Genomic DNA, 20,711 nt, shown 5'->3' with positions numbered 1-20,711 from the left:
TCAATACCTGTCTTGGGTTGGGTCTGATACAGTTTTGTTCACAGTTGAGACTAATCTTTGGAAGAAAAAAAATAATCAGTGAATGCTTGTATGTCTTTGTAAACAAGGGGGATCTTTCCCCGACTCTCCAACCTTGCCCCAAGCTCTTAAAGCCACTAAGCAACATTGTTCTACTGTAGCCTCATCGAACTGAATCTGTTCTTGTATATCAGAGCACGGGCCTTCGTCTAGCAACTGGCCTTTTACTTTATTAACTCCCCTCACTGTATTTCCCCGTTTAGTATTCAGAGTTTCTTCCTTCCACCATGTTGTCTATTGCGATTGCAGACCGGCCTCTAGTACAGCTGTAACATATCCCTCTCAGTCTCAGGGAATAATTTTGAGTGGCCAAGTTATTTAGATTTTGTTTCACATAAGGTTTGCATCTCTTTGGTGAGACCACAACCTCTTCGAACCACCTTAGACGCCATCCTATCCCGTCATAAGCCCGCTCCACACCGTTAGCAGGCATATACTGTGACAATTGGGAAGGCAGATGGTGTTCCGGTAACCGCAGGCCACTTTTCCTCCTACTCTGGCAGAGCAGTTAGAGATAAACCCTTTCTTTTGGAACTGGCTGTTTCATCGGCCTCTCCTCCCTCCTTCTCAGCTTTTCTCTGAACTGACTGCCCTCTAGCACAGTCTCTTTCCTTCTTTTCCTCCTGCAGGAAACTCCTGCTTTTTTGCACAGTCATTAGGATGAGTCTTTTTGCTCTCCCTTTTCTGGTGCCCCTGCCTCCCCAGCGCTTCCACCTCCACCTGCAATCTTTCCAGTTGCAGCCAACTCTGCATCCCTTGCAGACACCAGAGACCAGCGTGACCCCTTTTGTTTACCCTTTTCCACCATTTTTTTTGTTTCTCAGGACCCTCTACTTCTAACCAAAAGTTTTCCAACCGCTTAGCCATTCTCCCAACGTTTTTTTGAAACAGAATATAAGAAGTAAAAGAAAAACAAGAAAACCCTCTCTGGGTGCAAATATATCCCAGTGGTAACAGCCACAATAAATTGTCTTGATTAAAATACTCATTCCTTCATCTCCTGCCATGAGATCAAATTTCCCATTCTGCCTAGGCCCACATCTGGGTGCCGCTTGTAGCTGGATTTTGGCTACTCTATGGGTTCTTCTCTCTTCTCTCTTTCTCCCCCCCCCTTTCTTTCACCTTTTCAAACCCCTAACACTAGAAGAGGAAAAAAAACGATAGAAAGGAAAGAGGGTAATGTTATCATTAGACTGCTTCCTGCTGACTCGGGGCATCTAGATCCTTGGGGCAGGTTTGATCTTTGCCATCAGGATATCTAATAATTCTTCTCTTCCTCCTCCTCCTCCTTCTCTTCCTCTTCCTCCTCCACTTCCTCCTCCTTCTTCCTTCTTTCTTCTTTCCACATGGCTACTCAACAAACCATGACCAACAGCAAACAACCAACAACGCACCCAACCTCTTGGAGCCCTAGCATTTATACTCCCTTTAAAACGTCCCCGGAATTCCAAACATCACACAGTCACAGGAACTATCTGCTGCTGGCAAAATCATGTCTCTGCTAGAGATTGACGTAAAACATAGTCAGCTGCTGTGGACAATCTGAAGCAGCTCCATATTTCACACATGGTATTTTAAAAATACTGTATTCTTACAATATTTCTGTGTTTTTAAAGAAACCAAAACTCTAAAAGTGCGTCTTTCTCTCTCTGTCTCTGTCTCTCTGTCTTTCTATCTGTCTCTGTCTGTCTCTGTCTGTCCCTCTCTGTCTCTCTGTCTCTGTCTCTGTCTGTCTGTGTCTGTCTGTGTCTCTGTCTGTCTCTCTCTCTCTCTCTCTCTCTCTCTCTCTCACACACACACACACACACACACACACACACACACACACACACACACACACACAGCATCTTGGGGATTTGGGCAGCAGACGGTCACAGAACAGGGTCTATGGTAGGGTCAAAGTTGATCCCTGAGTTATTTCTTTGAGGCTGAACATGAAGCTTTAGGCCCCACCCTGACTTCAGAGAGCCAGTGCTGCCCTCTACTGGGAATGAGCCATAGCCCATCATACCCCGAGGAAGGCAATAGGCAAGCCAGAGAGCGTCAGAACAGAAGGGTGGAAGGCAAAGGTATTCGAAAGGCATGCTGCTATGTGGTCCTGCAACACATGGCTCCCTGGCCCAGCTGCTGGGTTTGGGGAAAAGAGGGTGAACAGACCTGGTATCGGAGGGCCAGTCCTGGGGTCCTTACCACTCTGAGAAGACAAAGTGAGGCCACTTGAGGGAAGCACCTGTCTCCACTCTTTTCCTAGGTACAGAGGAATTGAGGAGGGGATTCTAGGTGGTTCCAAGCCCATGTTGGCTGCCGGATTCTTTCTTCCATGCAGGTGGAGAAAGGTGGTTGAGGAGTGAACAAGACCAGGTGGTGAGCAAGCAGGAGGCCCTGCTGCAGGTGGCCACGCACACTGAATGCTTAGGCCACCCCCTGAGACTTTCTTTGGGCTGCACCTATGCTGATCTGCATCCTGGTTGGGTCCTGGACTCTTCTTCCCTGAGTGACAGATATAGTGGTCACCCCTCACCAGCCCCAGTCTTAGGATGGAGACTTGGGGAGATGAGAATTGTAGAGGAGCCACCTGGAGCCCCTTGGGAAGAAGGAGAAAAGAGGGAACCACAGCAGTAGGCTCCAATGTCAGTCTTCCTCAATGGGTGGCCATTTGGTCATCTTCCCAGCACCAACATTGACAGCCAGTACACAGCCCTTATTTCACTGGCTTCTAGAAGGCTCAGGGGTCACTTCCACAGTTACCTCCTTTTCCTACCAAGATGCCCTCCGACTAGGAGGATCCTCCTACATTACAGGGTGTGAAAAGAGAGTCACACACCCTTTGCCGGGTACCCAGAAACAGCCTCAGATATCTGGATGGGCTCAGATGTCACCAGGTTTTAAGGAGCGCACTCATGTTATGGCCTCCAAAGCCCACTAAGCATGGCCCACGTGTGTTTGAGTCTGCAGTACCGCCCAGTCCATGCCTTACGTCATCCTGTGTTATTGCAGATGCACATTTTAACAGAGAGCCCTTGTGAGAGTAAGGCACAGACCCTCTTGTGGGGCCCCGATACTTGAAGTAAGCAAATACTTGTTCCCTTTTCCAAAAGTGGCTGACAGCGTTTCAGATGTTTCTTTATTACTATGTATTGTTCTATGTGTGTGTTTCCTGGGGCAGGGTGTAGGTGGAGGCATGTGGAGGCCAAAGGTCAACCTCAGGTGTCCTTCCTCAAGAGTCATCCAACTGACTTACGGATGCAGAGTATTTGACAGTGGGTAGGCTGGCTGGCCAATGAGTCCAGGTATCCTCATCAGTATCATCACGGTATCTCAGCCTCCACGGCACTGGACTTACAAGCACGCAGTGCCATGCCTGGCTTCTCAACATAGGTTCTGGGGTATCCGACTTCAGGTCCTCATGCTTGCAGGGCAAGCACTTCGACTGAGCCATCTCCCTACCCTATGCATTCTGAGACGGGGGACTCACTATGTGTGTTAGATTAGCCTCTAACTCGCTAATACCCTCCTGCCTCAGCCTCCCACGTGCTGGTTGTGAGAAGCCTGCTTTGTTTTCATTTCTGTCTTTCTATCAAATATGGCTAGCCCACCAAGGGCCAATACCCATAGACTTCCCCCACCTTGAAACTCCTATGTACGTACCATGCCTGTTTGCCCAACCCCTGGACTCTCCTGAGATTTGATTCTATCACACCCCTCTCCTCTGTGCTGATTATGAATTGACTAATGCTATCCGGTCATGAGACTCGGTCACCACCTGCAGAAGTCCTGTTTGGGGATTAATCCCAGGAGGACTTTGGGACACAAGGTCTAACCCAAACACTAAAGGATTTTAAGCAGTTGGACAGTTACAGATTAGTTCACCTTTATAAGCAATGCCAGTCATTGGGCTCTTCTCTTTCTGCTCCCCTCAAGACCCCACTCCCTCCCCATGCTGCAGCGTGGCCCAGCCCAACTGAAGGGAGGCCTCATGTGCCTACAAAAGCCCGGTTGTCTCAGGCCAGGCCAAGGCAACAGCGGGTATAGAAACTGCCCCCCTTCCGGCCTGCCCTTCTTCCCCCAACCCAGCCACTAGGTTACAAGGTTTGCTGACAGATAGGAGAACACAGCAATAGCACTGTGTCCGCTGTGGTCTGAGGTCCCCACCCACTGGGGAACCACAGAAGGGAGGAGGGTAAAGAGGAAGGGAGGAGAGGGGAGGTGAAAGGAGGGGAGAGGAGAGCAGAGAGCAGAGGAGCTGAGCACCATGGGGCACTGGAATCGAATCAAGATTGCCAAATGCCAGATACTGATCACCAACTTCTTTGTCTTGGTAACATGCATATGTGGGACAGAGGAGTGGATGGGTAGGCGGGGGCTGTAGAGGAAATAGTTTACCATGCCTGGGCCTCCAGCAGTGTGGCCTCCCCTCCCGACACACCACAGTCCGGCAGGTTGGTTCTGGGTCCCTGGTGGCCACCCCTAGAAGACTGTGAACATCCATACATGATGTCCTTGTAGGCACAACTGTCACCCCAAGGTCAGTGAAGAGCCCAGGAGAACCTAGGTTGGCTGGTGACTTAGAGTGTGCAGGGACTACCCGGAAGGAGTGCTGCCTGGCACTCGAACTGGGGCTGCCAGGACAGGGACTGCAGAGTCTCTGCAGACAGTTTGATGTGAGCCCTTGGGTCCTCAGAGAAAATGGGCACAAGTGTGTTTTCTATTCTCTCTGTGTGTAGTAAGGTGTTTTTGGGTGCCTGCCCACAGAAATATGTAGGCCTCCTGTAGCTGCCTTGCTCCTATGCAACCAGGAAGCTGGAGGAAGTCAGGCTGGGGGCCCAAGAAGCCCAGGCCCTACATTCTGTCAGTAGGAGGGGCCTCTGCAACTCCCCAGTGCTAACGGAGAGTCTGCTTCACTCTCAGCTGCTGGGCCTCTCTCTGGCCACCATGACAGTTGTCACCCACTTTGGAGACCACTTTACTGTAATTGGCCATGCATCCTTGCAGAGGAACCCCTATGAAACACTGCGCTATTGGGGTAAGTGAGGCCAGAAATGGCTGCAGAGTGGAGGTGGGAGGGCTTCAGGACAGGGAAGCGTCTGGGAGGAACCCACCTTACTCCCCAGCCCTAGGCTGCCCAGAGGAGCTGGCTCTGGGCAAAAGCCAGAGGTCAGGGGTATGGAGAGGATTCCCCAGTGTCCTGGTTGGACTAACAAAGGTGGGGAGGTTTAGGCAACAGCAGGCACTCCTGCCCTGATTCCCCTGCCCCATAGCAGTGGTCAAGCTGTAACAGGCCCCAGGTCTGTGCTTTCGGGGCTTCATTCAGATGGGCCTGTGGGGTTTGGCAGGGAATACCGTAGACAGAGGGCAGAAAATGCCCAGTTAGGACCAAACCTGTCAAGGTGTCTCACTTCCACAAGAGCAAGGGCACTTGAAAGAGAGAGCCTTCCTTGTAGGAATTCGAGGAATCTAGGAAGGTAATCATCCAGTAAGGAAAAGTGAGAGAAATTGAGGCCCCCGACTGGGGGAGGAATAGCCGCAGCCCCTGCCTTCCAAGGCACTAATGAGGCCTCCCTCTGGCAGGAAGCCTGGGGCCTGGGCCTGCACTGATAAGGTACAGCCCCACATGCCACCTGTCATTAGAGTATGAGGATGTGCTGGAAGATAGTCCGTGAGGCAGGGAGGGCAGGAGAAATGAGGCTTGTTGCAGTCTCCTCCCTTTTCCTTCTCAGTCTCGAGGACAGAGGCTACTGGGCTATGGGATGTCCGGAGCTAGAGATATGTGTCTTTTGTGACCTCCCTGAAGGTCAATTCTAGCTCCGTGACTCCCAAAGCATGCCCAGCCCCCATGCTGGATTCCATAGCCTCTGTCTTTCTCTTCCCACAGCTTTCTATGTGGGGATCAGCCTAGCAGGGCTACTGAGCCTGGGAGCTGCTCTGAGCACCATAGCCACTGTGAGGGAGGCCCATGGCCTCATGGCTGCGGTAAGTTCCATGTGCTGCCAGATGACCCCGGCTCCCAGACCTCAGACAGGGACAAGAGCAGGAGAGGAATAAGACCAGGGAGCTGCCTGACCCTAGCAGAAGTATCCAAAAAGAAGCAAAGGTCAATTAGACCGGTGAATTCCTCCACCTATACAGTTAGGAGCTGTTCGCTTGCCCAGTCAGGATCCTCCTACCTGGGCCAGTCAAAAACTCCTCAACCTGGGTCCTGCAGGACCAAGGTCCTGGATTCTCGAAGAGAGCATTGGCCCTCTCTGTCCTGGAGTTATCTCCAAAAGCCCTGGCAGGGCTTGGTTCTGGCACCAGGGCTGGAGACAGGACTGGGTGGATTCTACTTCTCACTAAAAGACTGAAAGGGACCAGGAGGTCCCTCAAGCTGTTTCTGCAGCCTGGGCTTCCTTGTCAGAGGTCCACTGTCCTTGCCTAGCCATTGAAGAGAAGTTTTGCAACCCCAAAGAAGAAAGTTCTTGTTGCTGCTGCATCCATTTTTCCATATGGGTGCCTCCGTGTGCCCCCACAACCTTCAATGGTTAATTCAGATCCTATCTCCCAGGACCCCTCCCCATGACCATCCTGTCCCTGTTTCATCCCAGTCATCTGAATGTAGGCAGTTCCTTCCTGATACCCTGCTCTCTTACCTGCCCCTCCATTCCAGTCATTTCCTCCCACCTCCATCCATCCCAGTGCCCCTGCTTTCAGGCCTCCCAAACTCTACCTGTGCATGACTAGGGGAATCCAGGAACCCTCGGGAACCTGAGCTGAGGGCTTTGCTCCCTGGGTGGACTGAAACCACACTTTGCAACCTTGTCTTCATTTGCTGATGACCCTTGGTTTCCAGAACCAGGGGCAGAGTCACATCCTAGAGCTGCTGCAGGGACCAGCCAGTCCTGGGTGGGCCTGGGTGATGGAGTTGCTGGAATCTGGCAGTTCTAGCCTCACCAGGCAAGGCAGGGACAATGCTGGCCATGATAAGCACTAGACAAAGACAACCGAGATTTAGAGCCCAGATGGAGGCCCTAGTGAAAAGGTCACCGTGGGCTGGTGGGCTGTGATTTCAGAGGATTTGTGCCCTGCTGAGGGGAAGCATGGAGGACAGACAAAATGGAGGCAGGGGTATGCAGAAGGCAGCATGTGAGGCCTGCATCCAGGTATAACATCAGACCACCAGGGGGCCCCAGAGTCAGCGAGGAGACAGTCAGTTGAAGGCAGTAAACAGGTGGGCCAAGAAGCCCAGCTCCGGCTCAGCCTAGCCCATCTCAGCATTCCCCAGCTCCTCCCACGTCCTGCTTGGCACTTGATTTGTGGGCAAAGGATTCCGGGAGCATTAGAACCCACCCAGGCCTTCCAAAGCTTCAATTCCACAGCTCTCATAAGACTCAGGGCCTGATGCCATACTGTTATGTGGGTTAGGCTAAAAGGCACATCCAGATTCCTCCTGTACAGAGCTGTGTTCCCAAGGTTACTCCCGGCCCAGTGCAAGCTCTGCGCTTTACTGAAGCCCATCATCCTCTGCCCCAGAACGGATAGTAAAGCTAGCACAGTCACCACAGGGTCACCGGGAGCTCCCCTGGGGGTCGCAGTCTCTTCCTGGCATGTTTACGCTTGTGCCCGTGTGCATGGTGGACGCTGTCTGGGTCTGCCTGCCCTGTTCGCCAGGGATCTGTGACTGCCTGTGTGTTAGAGGACATATAAAATACATATGAAGGGGGTTAGGGAGTCGAAACAACCCCCAACGCGACTCTGTGCCCACTGCCCCCTCCCTGCTCTTTCCTGCCCCGCCTTCTACAACACAGGAAATGAAAAAGGTAGCTGGCTGCAGGAAGCCGAGTCAAGTTGTTTACCAGTTTATTTATTCATTTATTTTCGTTTAGAATGAGGAGAGAGAAAACGGTCACAGTTAGGTCTGGCCCAACCTCTCTCTGCATAACTCAGGTCTTAAGACCCATTCTACACACACACACACACACACACACACACACACACACACACACACACACACACAGAGAGAGAGAGAGAGAGAGAGAGAGAGAGAGAGAGAGAGAGAGAGAGAGAGAGAGACTTTACACAGATTAGACAGGCTAGACAGAGACAGAAAGGGGGAAGGCGGGGCCGGGGGGAGGGGGGGACCTCCCTCTTGAGCAATGAAATGGTTTCTGAAAAGGGCTGTACTGGGCTGGCTCACAGCCTTAGCTGAGAGGCAGAGTTGAGGAATGGCTTCCAGATGGGGAAAGTAGCCCTCACTTGCCAGCAAGAGGGAAGATGAGGGAGGAGGAGAAGGAGGGAAGAAAAGGTGGAAGAGAGAGGAGAAGGCCGGAAAGGGGGGTGGGGAGAAGGGAGGAGAGGGAGGAGATAAAGGCAAGAGAAAAAGCAGGCAGCAGGCAAACCCAGGGCCAGCTCTAAGACAGGCTCTGGAACCAGCAGGAAGAGGCAGGGAGGGGCTTCCCCGTTTCTGCAGGGCACATAGCCGCTGAAGTTTGAGGGCCAGTGCCGGTGACCCCAGCCCTTTCCACACACAGTGTAGAGCTGAGCTAGCCTTGGCATGGACTATTTGTTCCTAGCACTCTGGCCAATGACTATAGGTCATTCTGCATCCTGGTCACTTTTCCTCATGGGGGTTATCCCCCGTGATGCTGGGTTCAGACAGCCAGGCCACAGCTGCCCATATTCATTGAGTGGCATGCCAGTGACACTTTGGAGTGGGGAGGTGGTTGAAAGGAAGGGCTCAATGGTCACAGGGGCCTCTGTATACTGGGTGGACCTAAGTGCATTGCCCTGGAACTGACCAACGATCAAGAGCAGCAGGCAGAGACTCTAGGGTACCCCGATCCAAGGTCACTAGATAGAACTTTGGTGGGCACTACTAGGGAACGGGATTCCTAGTCAGGAGCGACCCTCTGAAACGAGCCACAAAGTGTAGGGACTTGCACCACATGGTCGGGGAGACATCTGTATTGTCCACTAGCTTCTTTAAAGAGGCAGAACTCTGTACCACAACTAAAGGAAAGAAGAAAAGGCTGAGTGTGTGAAGATGGACGTTTTGGCACTCTGGGTGAGGGCTGGGAGTTGGGTAACCACAGAGACCCATGCAGTGTTATAGAGGAAGGGTAGAAAGAGGAGGAAGGCCACAGTCTCTGGGGTGTCAAACCTTTCTATACCCGGGGTTGTGGGCTGTGGTTCTGGATGAGTCAGGCTATAGAGGTTAGTGTCTCCTTGGAAACGTATTTCAGAGACAAAACAAAGAACTAACAGGAGGCACCCTGTATGAAGTGGCTGTTGCCTACCTTCAAAAGGGAAGTTTGCGGCTGGGGATGTGGGTCAGTTCATAGATTTGCCTAGCATGCTTGACATCCTTGTTCAGTCACAAGCGCTGGGTAAAACGTAGTGGTTGCGTCCGCCTGTAATCATAGCACTGAGAAGCCGAAGGTGGGAGGATCATGAGTTCAAGGCCAGCCTGGGCTACATAGACCCTACCTCAAAGGATGGATGGTTAGGTGTGTGAGAAATGCTGGAGAAACAGCTCTGCAGTTATAAGGGATGCCTGCTCTTCCAGAGGATCCAAGTACAGGTCACAGGATCCATGGAGAACTACCTGTGGCTCCAGGTCCAACACCTTTCTTCTGGCCTCCCCAGGCCTCCCCATCCGTGTACATATAATACATGTAAATTAAAAAAGAGAGGAAAACATAGATGCTGGACTATTTATGTTTAAAGGGTAGGAGTTCTGCTGCCAGAATTTCAGATATGGGGAGTGGCTGCCTGGCCTTTCTGGGTCACTGTTTCTCCCATGGGCAGGAATCTCCACCACACGGGAAAAGCCTACCATTCTTAAGGAAGCAGTGTAGCACCTTAGATTACGTGTCCTCAGAAGCATGGAAAGCCTAGAAAGGAATTCCCAGAAAGAGCCTCCCCCAACCCCCAGGCAGTAGGGAATGGGGCTCAAACCTGCACCTTGGCCCCACCCAGCTGGGGAAGCTATACACCTGCCTCTCCAGGCCACCTACCTGGCTATGCCGTGACCAGGTCATCTCTGTCCCCAGGGATTCCTGTGCTTTGCTCTGTCATTCTGCATCCTGGTGCAGGTAGCCTTCTGGAGATTCCACAACCCCACCCAGGTGAGTGCAGCCAGGACCCTCTACAGGGGGTCTAACTAAGTCAGACATTTTTGCCCAGAGTTTCTCCTTGTCTTCTCTGCCCAAGGAGATTCCCCCCAAGACTCATATCAAGCCTGAAATTAGAGGGGGTGGGGGGAAGATTATCTATGCTCCAGAGGATCTGGAAGGGGGGTTGAACCTCCACAGTAGCTTGAGGGCATGGGTGTCCAGAAGTTCTGCTTGAGGTAGTACAGCCAGGCAGCATTTTGGCAGAACATTCCCTGTCCACTGAGGGGTGATCTGGATGGCTGGAGGATTGGGTCACAGCGTGGGTGGCCTCAGTCGAGACAGCTGCCAGGTATCGGGCTGACTGGGTTGGCCTACAGCAGCTGCAGCCCCTCTCCCTGTTCTAAAGCTGTGTTTACACTCTGGGTCCTAAACTTAGGGTCCATGGGCAAGGGCCTCACAGGGACCAGAGGACAGACGGCAATCAGGGTTTGGTCTACAGAAAGAAAGGGTCCCTTTACTCCAGTCCCCATAAGACTGGCTACTAGGGCAATTCTCTAAGCCCTGCCTAACCCTGGGCGGGGTAGGGTTTCCTCCTGGACGCTGGCCTGCTGGCATATCTACTGTCTTGGAGTTCTGAATTCCAGCAGAGACCAAGCGAGCCCTGGTGAGCTACCTGGAGGTAGCCTGGGTAAAGACATCTTGGGTTTGAAATCAAGGGTAGCAGGACAGACTTGAGTACATCCTTTATCCTTCCTGGGCCTTTGTGTCTGCTTCTGTGAATGGAGAGTAGAAGGCTCTGCTGGAGGGCTTCTGCATGGTAAAAATGAGTCAGCAGTCCTGAGTGCGGGCTGCAGAGGTGTGAGCTGTCAGGCGCCACTCCACTCCCAGGTGGTCTGGAGTGTGAACCTAGCTCTGGGTTGTCCTGGGCTGGAATGCAGTAGTATGTGACACCAAGCACAGCTTGCATACCATCACCAAAACACCCTCCCATCATCCACGTGCTTCGTACCAGTGGGCCAGTCCAGGCCAAACAGGTCAGAGCCTTGAACCTGGTCATCCCAGCTGCTTCCAGCCCCATGGGTAAGAAAGGATACAGCAGTCAGCTGATAATGCTTGAAAGTCATCCTGGTCCCCCTGAACCTCCCTGGAAAGATCCCCAAGACATCTGAAAACAAGGGTCTAACAAGAGGATGAAGGATAGAGGGGAAAGAGACCTTGACTGTCTCTGTAGACGCAGGCTCCAGGATGAAGTGAGGATGGGCTGCTCCTTCCTGGTCCCCTTCCCAGGACAGAGGCCTTGGCAGGCATCCAAAGCTGGTGAGGATGGCAGTGTGACTCAGCCTGCTGTGCGGTGAATGCAGTGATAGGGTTATTCATTGCCCCCTTGTGGTGGCTGCAGAGCCACCTTGCCACAATCTCCCACTGTCCCCTAGGAGGGGAAAATGAATTGTTTAGCTTTCCTTAATAATTCATATCAAGACCATGCATAAAACAGGCACGTCTCTGTAGCCTCAGGACCCAGTGCTGGTCCATAAGCCACTTGCAGCTCCACATGGGGTCCTCCTGACCTTGCCCATCTATATCACCCTAAGCTGACAAATGTGGGGGAGGGCAGATACCACAGTATCCTGATCTTAGAGAGAAAGATAGGTTAGTACCCTGGACATGCATCCTCAATCTGCAATAATTTGGGCTGCAGGGATTAGCCTGACAGGGCTGGGGGTGGCAAAGAAACAAAGAAAGGGCAGGCATGTATGTGCACAAACACACACACACACACACACACACACACACACACACACACACACAAGCAGTGGCAAGGAGGAAGGGAGGGGGAGGGAAGAGAGAGGGAAAGGGAGAGAGAAGGAGGGAGAGGGAAGAAGGGAGGGGGGAGGAGGGGGGGAGGAAGAGAAGGAGGGGGAGGAGGGGGGAGGAAGAGAGGGAGGAGGGGGAGGAAGAGAGGGGAGAGGGGAGGGGGAGGAAGAGAGGGAGAGGGAAGAGGGGGGAGGAAGAGAGGGAGAGGGAGGAGGGGGGGAGGAAGAGAGGGAGGGAGGAGGGGGAGGAAGAGAGGAGAGGGAGAGAAGAGCTGGGATCCAGTGGCTTGAGCTCTCAAATGGCAAAGCTGCAGCCTCCTTTCCCCCAGCAGCCCAGTGTGTGTATTATATACAGCTGAATAAGGAGGCAGGGTTATTGCATTCAGATAAACAAGAAGACAGGGTTTACTGTATACAGCTGGACAAGAAGGCAGCTTTGGCTAATCTTAGTGAGACTCACACAGTGGGTGGCTTTGCCAACTTCTCATGAGGCTGTAGTCCTTGACAACAAATAACCACTCAGGACTTCATACACTCAGGGCTTCCTCCACCCTCCACACTGGGCAAAACACTTACAAGGGAGAGTTTGTAACCCAGAAGCTGCTTGCCAGCCCTGTAGCCAGTATTCTTGTTGGGAGGGACCCCTGGACAAATGATGTGGCCCTGGTTTAGGAAGCCTCTGCTACACCCTCCGTATTCCCATAAAAAGCTCCAGCGTCAGTCCCTTACAGAGCACCCTGGATGCCAAAATGGGTACAGATGGCCATGCACTACCCCCTACCCCCGTGTTTGGCCTCTGCAGAGAGAGTTCAGCCTGGTCTGTAAGGCTCCAAGATCGGGTTCTAAGGTCTAGGCGGGGCTCTGTTGTTCTGCCCATTGGGGGTGGGATGCTGGGCAGAACCAAGCTGAGCTGAGCTCTACAGCTGATGTCATCCCTATTGTCCTGTAGGAATGACAGTGGACAGAGGGCCCCGGGGCACTGGGACATCCTTGAAAAGTGGTAGAACTCATGAGGGAAATAAAGTCAATTGTGCTAGGGAGTGATACAAAAAGAGCTAGCTCAAGTGGGCCTGCTTGTTTTGGCTACCTGCCCCACCCATCCCAGAACAGCTCCAGACATTCTCAGCCTTCCCCAGGATTTGTTCTCTTAAGGACACAGTAGCCCCACAAACTCAAAGAAGCTGAGCCCACGAGAGGGCTCTGGGCTCGACTGACCAGCAACCAAGGCCAGCTTGGCATCTGCCCCTGCTGGGGGAGGGCCCGGGCAGGCTGAGCTGGGATGACTCATGGGGATGTCTGGCTCTGTTGCATGGATGGAGAGGGAGAAATCAGTGCCAGGATCAGCAGTTAGCAAGGAGTTCCCCTGGCTCCTGCAGGGGCCTTGGGCCTGAGCTAGATTAACTAAGCACCTCTAACTACCCACCTATCCAATGTGACCTGCAGGCCGCTGGCGAGTGAAGCCCACCAAGCCATGGGACAGACACCCTGCCTTTCTGAAAGGCATGAGTGACCAGAGGTCTTGTAGTGCTTCAACAGCACCCCACCCATTAAGGACCATCATTGGTGTGACTTGGGCTGCTGGCCTGGCATGAGCTTGGGAGTGGGGAGGACTCAGGGTCTTCCCTGAGTAGATGTAGGAGGACTTGCCCTAGGTCAGGAGACCAGTGAGTCCCGCTTATGCAGGATGCATTCCTGGAAGAGATTAAATTCCAGCTTGTCTCTAAAAACATATTTGGCCTGGGGGAGGGCATCTAAGGATAGGGATTGAGCAGAATGGGGAAACAGAGCTAGGAGACAGGAACAAAACAGTCTAGGCTTTCTGTGTGTAGAGCAAAGGCAAGACCAACAATCCTTCCTCCTCTTCCTTGTCTATCTGTATCTAACGCCAGATACCTTTACCTTCCCTGGTCCAAGATTTAGAGCTTATCTTCCCAGTGTTCTGGGTAGTTATGGAAAAAGACTCTCAAGCACCTTAGAGAAATAAACTAGTCTAGGCCTCTGTCCACACTTCTCAGCAGGCTGTGCCTATTGCCTATATCCAGGCCAGCAGTCACATCAGGATGCTACTCTATGCTACCCAGAAGCCACCACTGAGGGTGGGTAGCTGAGCTCTGCTGGCCTCTTTAACCTTTGGGAGCCCCAAGAGCAATAGGCAAGTCACAGGATTGCTATGATAGAGGGAGAGTCCTTGGAGAAGGAGGCCCAGGATGTGGGTTTCCCTGGGTCTCTCTCAAGGCATTGCTTCCTATGATGTTCTGGTACAGGTGGAGGATGCAGTGTTGGATACCTATGACCTCGTGTATGATCAGGCAATGAAGAGCCCATCTAGCAGCTGGTGGCAGGAGCTGGCCGTCATCCAGGACACGGTGAGCTAGGGACAGGGTAGTCATACTTGCTGTGCTCCAGAGAATGGATGCCAAGAAACCCTGTAGAGTCAGCCATCCTGGCCAGACTTCAAGAGGAGGTCCCATTTTGGTTAGATGACTGGGCTCCCATCCATCCCCCTCTTCCCCAAATAGGACTGGCTAACCACCGTATGGCCAATGCAAAATAAAGGGGCAATGGCCCTGTTCAATAGGGACTGAGAATTCCAAGAAAGAATTGGGTACTCTTCAAGGAAGTAGGTGTTCAGCCACCAAGCAAGCAGCAGAGCCCTACTGTAAGGGGAAGTGGCCCTAAAAGAGCCAGCCTATCCTATCACTAGGCCAAGTCACTGGTAGCTATTTTTCCAGGAGCATCTGTGATCCTAAGCCCTGTCTCTGGTCTCTGGGAAGCCCAGTTTGCAGAATCACCCAAAGTACTTGTACTTTGTTGCCTTAGTTTTCCCATCAATCAGTCCTGCCCACTCTATGCTCCTCCCTGGTCTGTCTTGCAGTTTCTGTGTTGTGGTAAGAAATCTCCTTTCGGGCTTCTGGCGAGCACTGGACCCATCATGTGTCAGGGCAAGGAGGCCATGAGAGAGGTGAGGAGGAGGGGGATAAAGGCTCTGGACTCAGGTCAGGTAAGGTTTGGGCACTTCAGGTTCTAGCTGTGGAGAGACATCTTCATCCTCTTTGACCCTTTGGCCCCTCACATCATGGGGCCTATCCTAGAGTCTCAGAAATGTATCCCCCAGTGATAGGAGGACCCAGGGAAGGAAACTAATGGGATGGCCAGCTTGACTTTAACACTAGGCCCAGCTCTCTTTTGCAGGCTAGCAGCAAGCATGTGCCCCACCCACTCTTTCCTCCTTTGTGAGACTTCCCCAGGCCATCAAGAACCTCTTCTCCCCTCCCTCCCCTCTGAAGCTTCTAGAAGCTCAAAGCTAAGGCTCTACATAACAGGGTGATCATCTATTTAGAGGGAGTAGGAAGGGGTCCCCAGGGGCCCCAGAAAGAGCAGAAAGAACTAGGGTAAGGGCATGGAGTAGCTCTTCTATCCCGAGGGCTAGGTCTTGACTCACTCTCTCCTCCTGGCTCTCTCTCTACCCAGCCCCCTCTTTGTCCCAACCCCCTGCTGTTCTGGAAACAAACCAGCCCTATCTCATGGGGAGAGATGTCTGGCTACCCTCCAAGAAATAAGAGGGTGGGGAATGGCTCAAGGCCCAGAAGGGAAGGGAGCTAGCCTGCTGAGAGTCAGGGAGCCCCAGCAGAGCCCCATTCACCCAAGAACAGTCCTCAGGTCCCAAATACAAAATAGTTCCGTGCCTGCCTCCTACCCCCAGGGTGGCAAGATATCACAGCTGGTTACAAAGGATCCCTGGTGTGAGAGAAGCAAAGGCCAGCTCAGGCCACTAAGGGCCAAAAGGACCACTTGCTTGACAAAATTCAATAGAGCATCCATATGGTTCAATCCCAACCTCCCCAAACATCTCGGCCTCTCCCCAACAAAATGCTAACATATGAATGTCCCAGATGCCAATGGTCACCTCCCTGTTTCTGGAGGGAGGGAGGGAGGGAGGGAAGGAGAGCAAGAGAGAGAGAGAGAGAGAGAGAGAGAGAGAGAGAGAGAGAGAGAGAGAGAGAGACTGTTAATGTCAGTGAAGAGACCTGAAGCATTAGATTCTCTGCCTCCACTAATAGCAGCCTCTTGGGGACTGCAGTACATTCCCCCTACCCCGGACTGCCTAGGGACAAACAGTAGCCCACTGGAGGAGCCAGCTAGAACAGAAGAGGAAGGTCCTACCTGCCCCTCAGGGAGTAGGCCACTGTCCTCACAAACAGGATCCATGCCGCAGTCTCAAGGTTCATGAAGTCTCTTTCCCAGAGTGCTCAGTACTTCTGCTTGGGAAGGTGCATACCATGACTGCCCTGGCCTCAGCACTGGTTGAGCAACCCATGCAGCTCCAGGGGCTTCTGGGAGGAAAGTGGAATTGGGGGAAGCTAAGCACACTGTGCTGGGAGGGCTAGTCAGGATGGGCAACCATGCATGCTGCCTTTGTCCAGGACTGCCTCCAGAGCATCAGGAACTTTCTGTGGACACACTACCGTATCGCTTCCACCCTGACGTGCACCAGCCTGGCCCTCACGGTAGTTACCAGTTCCTTCCTGGCCCTCCCTCTATCCTGCCCTGCCTTGCCCCTTTCCTGATAGGAGGCAGTCCTGGGTTATTGACCCCAGGCCAAGTGCTAGTTGTGGTACTACCAAGATCTTCCAGGCCCAGTATTCAGGGAAGCACCAGCCCCTGACCCAGGGAGGAGGGCCCAGTGCCTAGCTCATGCCATCCACTTCCCAATCCTAGAAACATCCCTGGAAGTGGAGAAAGTCTTCCACCAGCGTTGTTGGTGGCTGTGACTCCTAGGCATCTCTCCTGACTTTTGCAGGTATATGCTATGATGCTCTGCGCCTTCCTCTGGTTTGCCATTCACTCCTACTGTGGCTTGGATCGAAAAGGCAGATACTCCCTGACCCCACGGTAGGCCCCTCTCTTTCAAGAAGGGTCTTACAACACCACAGGGTCCTGAGGGTATCTTTGTCTCCCACCACAGATGTGTTACTTCTGCCCTAGAGGACAGGTGTGGCCTCCACATGCCTTCCCCTCCTCTGCCCACTTCCAGTCTTTGATGAGACCTGATGTCACTCTGCCACCAACACAGAGATATGAAGATTCTAGCCACACACACCCAGTTCCCCCAAACTGCACAGCAGAACTCCCAAGCCAGGATATCTGGTCTTAAGGAACCCAGGATTCTTCATGGACAGTCAGGGAAGACCCAGGGCCAGCAGCCAGGAAACCCCTTTCTGTTCCCAGAGCACCTGGTCCTTGGTAGGCCAGCTTCACCCACTCCTACACCCAATGCCCTGGCATCGGGATCCCTATGTCCAGCATCTGCATTGCCCCTCTATGTTCTGAAAATGGCCTCGCCATTCCCTTCAGAGCATTCCTGGACATGTTTTTGAATGTCCATATTGTATACACATGTGTGTAGAGGTTGGGGGACAATACTGACTGTCATCCTGAAGAATGCCATCCTGCTTTAAAATAAAGTCTTTCATTGGCCTGGAGCTCACCAGTTAAACTAGACTGACTGGTTAAAGAGCCTCAGAGAGCTTTCTGTCTCTACCTCTCCAATACTGGGGTTGCAAGCAACCACCGCCATGTCTGGTATTTTAATAGCTTTAGTAATTAAACCTAGGCCCTTCTGTTGGCAAGGCAAGCATTTTCTATATTTATTCATTTATTATTTATTTAATTGGCGGGAAGAGGGGCATGTGTGCATGCTTCTGACTAAACTATACCCCAGTCCCTCTTACAGTACCTTCTAAACCATTCTGAAACAGCCTCACCATCCCCTCTCATCCATTCTGGGATGGATTTGCTGTCCCTTCCACACATTCTACAGCAGCCTCATGGTCGCTATAGAACTCTCAGGAATAGATCCCCAGTTCTTTCCAGAACACGTAGAACAACCTCACTGTCTCCCTTTGCTTCTCAGGTCCCATGGCTGCCAGCCCCAGGAACCCAGCCTCTTCCGATGGACCCAGGGTGAGCTGGTGCCTCAACACTCTTCTGAAGCATGAGTGTTTGCTGATGATTAGGTCTAGCAGGATGCTTGCTGCCTGCTTGCCCACAGAGATGAAGTCTTTGGCCCTGAGCCCTCCCATGATCCTCAAAGGAGTAGATAAGCTGTGTCTTGCACATGGTGGGGCAAAGGAAGGGGAGCATATCCCACCAGGTGTGTTAGCTAATCTTACATTGTTGTGGTCAGATACCTATCAGAGATAGGAAAGGTTTATTCTGGCTCATGATTTCAGAGAGACTCTGATCCATTACAACAGGGAGGGCACGGAGGAATGGCTCTGTTTATGGCAGCAGGAACATAAGGTGGAAGCTAGATGTTGAGGTCAACTAATTTCCTCTGGGTCATCATGGAGAAAAATTACTTTGGCAATGTAGTCATGATACTGAAATGTGCAGAACCACATGGTGACAGCCATGTTTTGGTAATGGCCATGAGGCTGTTGATGCTCCGTAGTTTAGGGAGGAGAGGTCACCGTATCTTCACCTGGGATTCCAGCTACCCCTCTCTCCTGCCCAGTAACTGTTAGGGTCTTGGGAAATGCTGGACTGTGACAAGTTAACTGAAACCAGGACTCCATGATCCAGAATCCATGAGGTGGGTGTTTAGGTGATGAGAAGGTTGGGTTTACCCACACTCCTTATAAGTAACTCTTCACCCCAATAAACTCGTTGATTCAAGTTAAGACTTGGGTAGAATCCTTTCTTTGGTCTACTGTCCATGGCCCCATCGTTGACCAGTTTCTTGTTCATGTTTCCCAGAGAAAAGTAATGCAATAGCAGAGAACAGGCAGAGTGGAACCAGGGCAAGCTACCCTTCAAAAGCCCACCCTACCGATCTACTTCCTCCAGCCCAACCCCACTTCCTTCAGGCTCCACAATAGGACCATAAGCAGAGAGAAGGGCCGGGGGAAAGGGTTTCCCTCTCAAGGGCACAGCCCAGTGACCTCTTCCTCAAAGTTGGCCTCTCCTTCTAGTTTCCTTTTTAAAATATTATTGAATTATGACCCCTCCATGGATTAATCCACTGATTAGGTCACAGTTCTCACAATCTAATCACTTCCCAGAAACCTGGCCCCTGAACACTTTCCTAGGGGCCAGGCCTATAGCAATGAGTGTCTGTGTGTGTGTGTGTGTGTGTGTGTGTGTGTGTGTGTGGAGACGTGTACGTGTATGTGTGTACATGTGGTGTATATATGATATGTATGTATGTATGTGTGATATACATGTGTATGTGGCATGTGGTATGTATGTGTGCAGTGTGTGTTTGTGGTATATGTGTGGTGTGTATATGTATGTGGTATGTGTATATTTGTATGTATGTGCTGTGTGTGTATGGGTAATATGTGTGGTATGTGTGTATGCGTAGTTTATAAGTAGGGTGTAGTGTATGTGGTATGTTGTGTATGTGTGTGTGTGTTATGTATGTGTAGTGTATATGTGTGTGTGTGTAGTGTGTATGTATGTGTGTGTGGTGTGTGGTGTGTGGTGTGTAATATATATGCGTGTGTATGTATATATATTTGGTGTGTGTATTTGTGCATGTGTTCTCATAACAGCAACTTAAAGTAGCAATCACTCTCTAGGTTATGATTGTGGGTCACAGCCCAGATGGAAAAGGTAAGAGGACAGGTTAGCTGCGCCTTACTTGGAAGCTTCTAGAAGATCTCCTATCTGGGCTCATTCTGGTTGCTGGAAGAACCTAATTTATTGCAGCTGTGGGCTTGTAGTTCCTCTCTCCTTGGTGGCTGCCAGCTAGGACAGCTTTCTGCTCTGTGATCTGGTTCACTCTGCTCCATCCCCATAGCGCTGGCCGAGCCTTCCTGTGTGTTACTCATTCTCTGGCTTCCACCAGCTGGTGAAGCTCTTTAAGGGCCAAATGATGATCTCCTTGTCTGAACAAGAATTCTTTCTTCTGATGCTGGTAAAAATGCACTGTGCCTGACACTGACCATTTGACCACATTCAAGTGCACAGCTCAGCAGAATTAACATCCACCCCCACCATCCGCCCTCAGAACTTTCCATCTTCCCTGACTGAAACTCTGTCCCCATTCAGCACTGACTCCCTGCTCTCTCTGCAGCTCCTGGCTCCCCACCCTGCTCTGTTTCTGTAGACTTGGTGAGTGTGGCTATCTCAGCACAGGATACACATGGTTCACTAGGTTACAAGGTAAGAGAGAAATCTTAACATGTTTACAGTAGCCTCATGATCACAGACTGAGGGATTGTCAGAGATCATGGTGGGGGTTAGAATCGAAAACTCCTGCCTCCTGTTGCCACTGTCACATGACAGTTCAGCTACCCCTAGGAAGAACTGTCACCTATTCTTGAATACTCTCAAACAGTCACACAATTTGTGCAAGCTGCTTAGTCCCAAGGAGATACAATGACATAGTCAAGGCTGAGGCCCCAAATGCAGTCTGTAAGAGAACGTCTCCTGAGTGAGGAACCTACCTCACACCCAGACCCAGCAAAAGAGGGGTCCCCAGATCAGGGCCATCCTGCAATCTGTCACCTACATGTGGGAAAGGCCTGTTAAACCTACCTTGGGTTTCGAATGCACACGCATCCTCCTTCCCACACATTCACTTCCCCAAATAAGAGGACTCTGAGTAATGCACTCCACATCTGCAAACACAGGGTTTCTCCCTAGGGAGATTCTCCAATGGTACAGGTATTCAGTTCCCCAGACAGAAGCCCAGGGTCTCTGCTGGCAAGTACTTCTTTGGTTC

General features: G+C 51.7%; 1 protein-coding gene across 1 annotated transcript; it reads left to right on the top strand.

The window, feature by feature from the left end:
- The first annotated feature begins 4,301 nt into the window (after positions 1 to 4,301).
- Positions 4,302 to 17,979, top strand: Tspan32 (tetraspanin 32). Its single transcript, XM_032891199.1, has 9 exons — positions 4,302 to 4,396; positions 4,987 to 5,101; positions 5,951 to 6,048; positions 10,104 to 10,178; positions 14,245 to 14,346; positions 14,856 to 14,942; positions 16,405 to 16,488; positions 16,782 to 16,873; positions 17,895 to 17,979. Exons 1-9 carry the CDS (start codon positions 4,331 to 4,333, stop codon positions 17,977 to 17,979), a joined length of 804 nt encoding a protein of 267 aa, XP_032747090.1. The 5' UTR covers positions 4,302 to 4,330.
- The last annotated feature ends 2,732 nt before the right edge of the window (positions 17,980 to 20,711 follow it).

This window comes from Rattus rattus, chromosome 2 (assembly GCF_011064425.1).
Source record: "Rattus rattus isolate New Zealand chromosome 2, Rrattus_CSIRO_v1, whole genome shotgun sequence".
NCBI lineage: Eukaryota > Metazoa > Chordata > Mammalia > Rodentia > Muridae > Rattus > Rattus rattus.
This window is presented reverse-complemented; position numbering and strand designations above follow the sequence as displayed.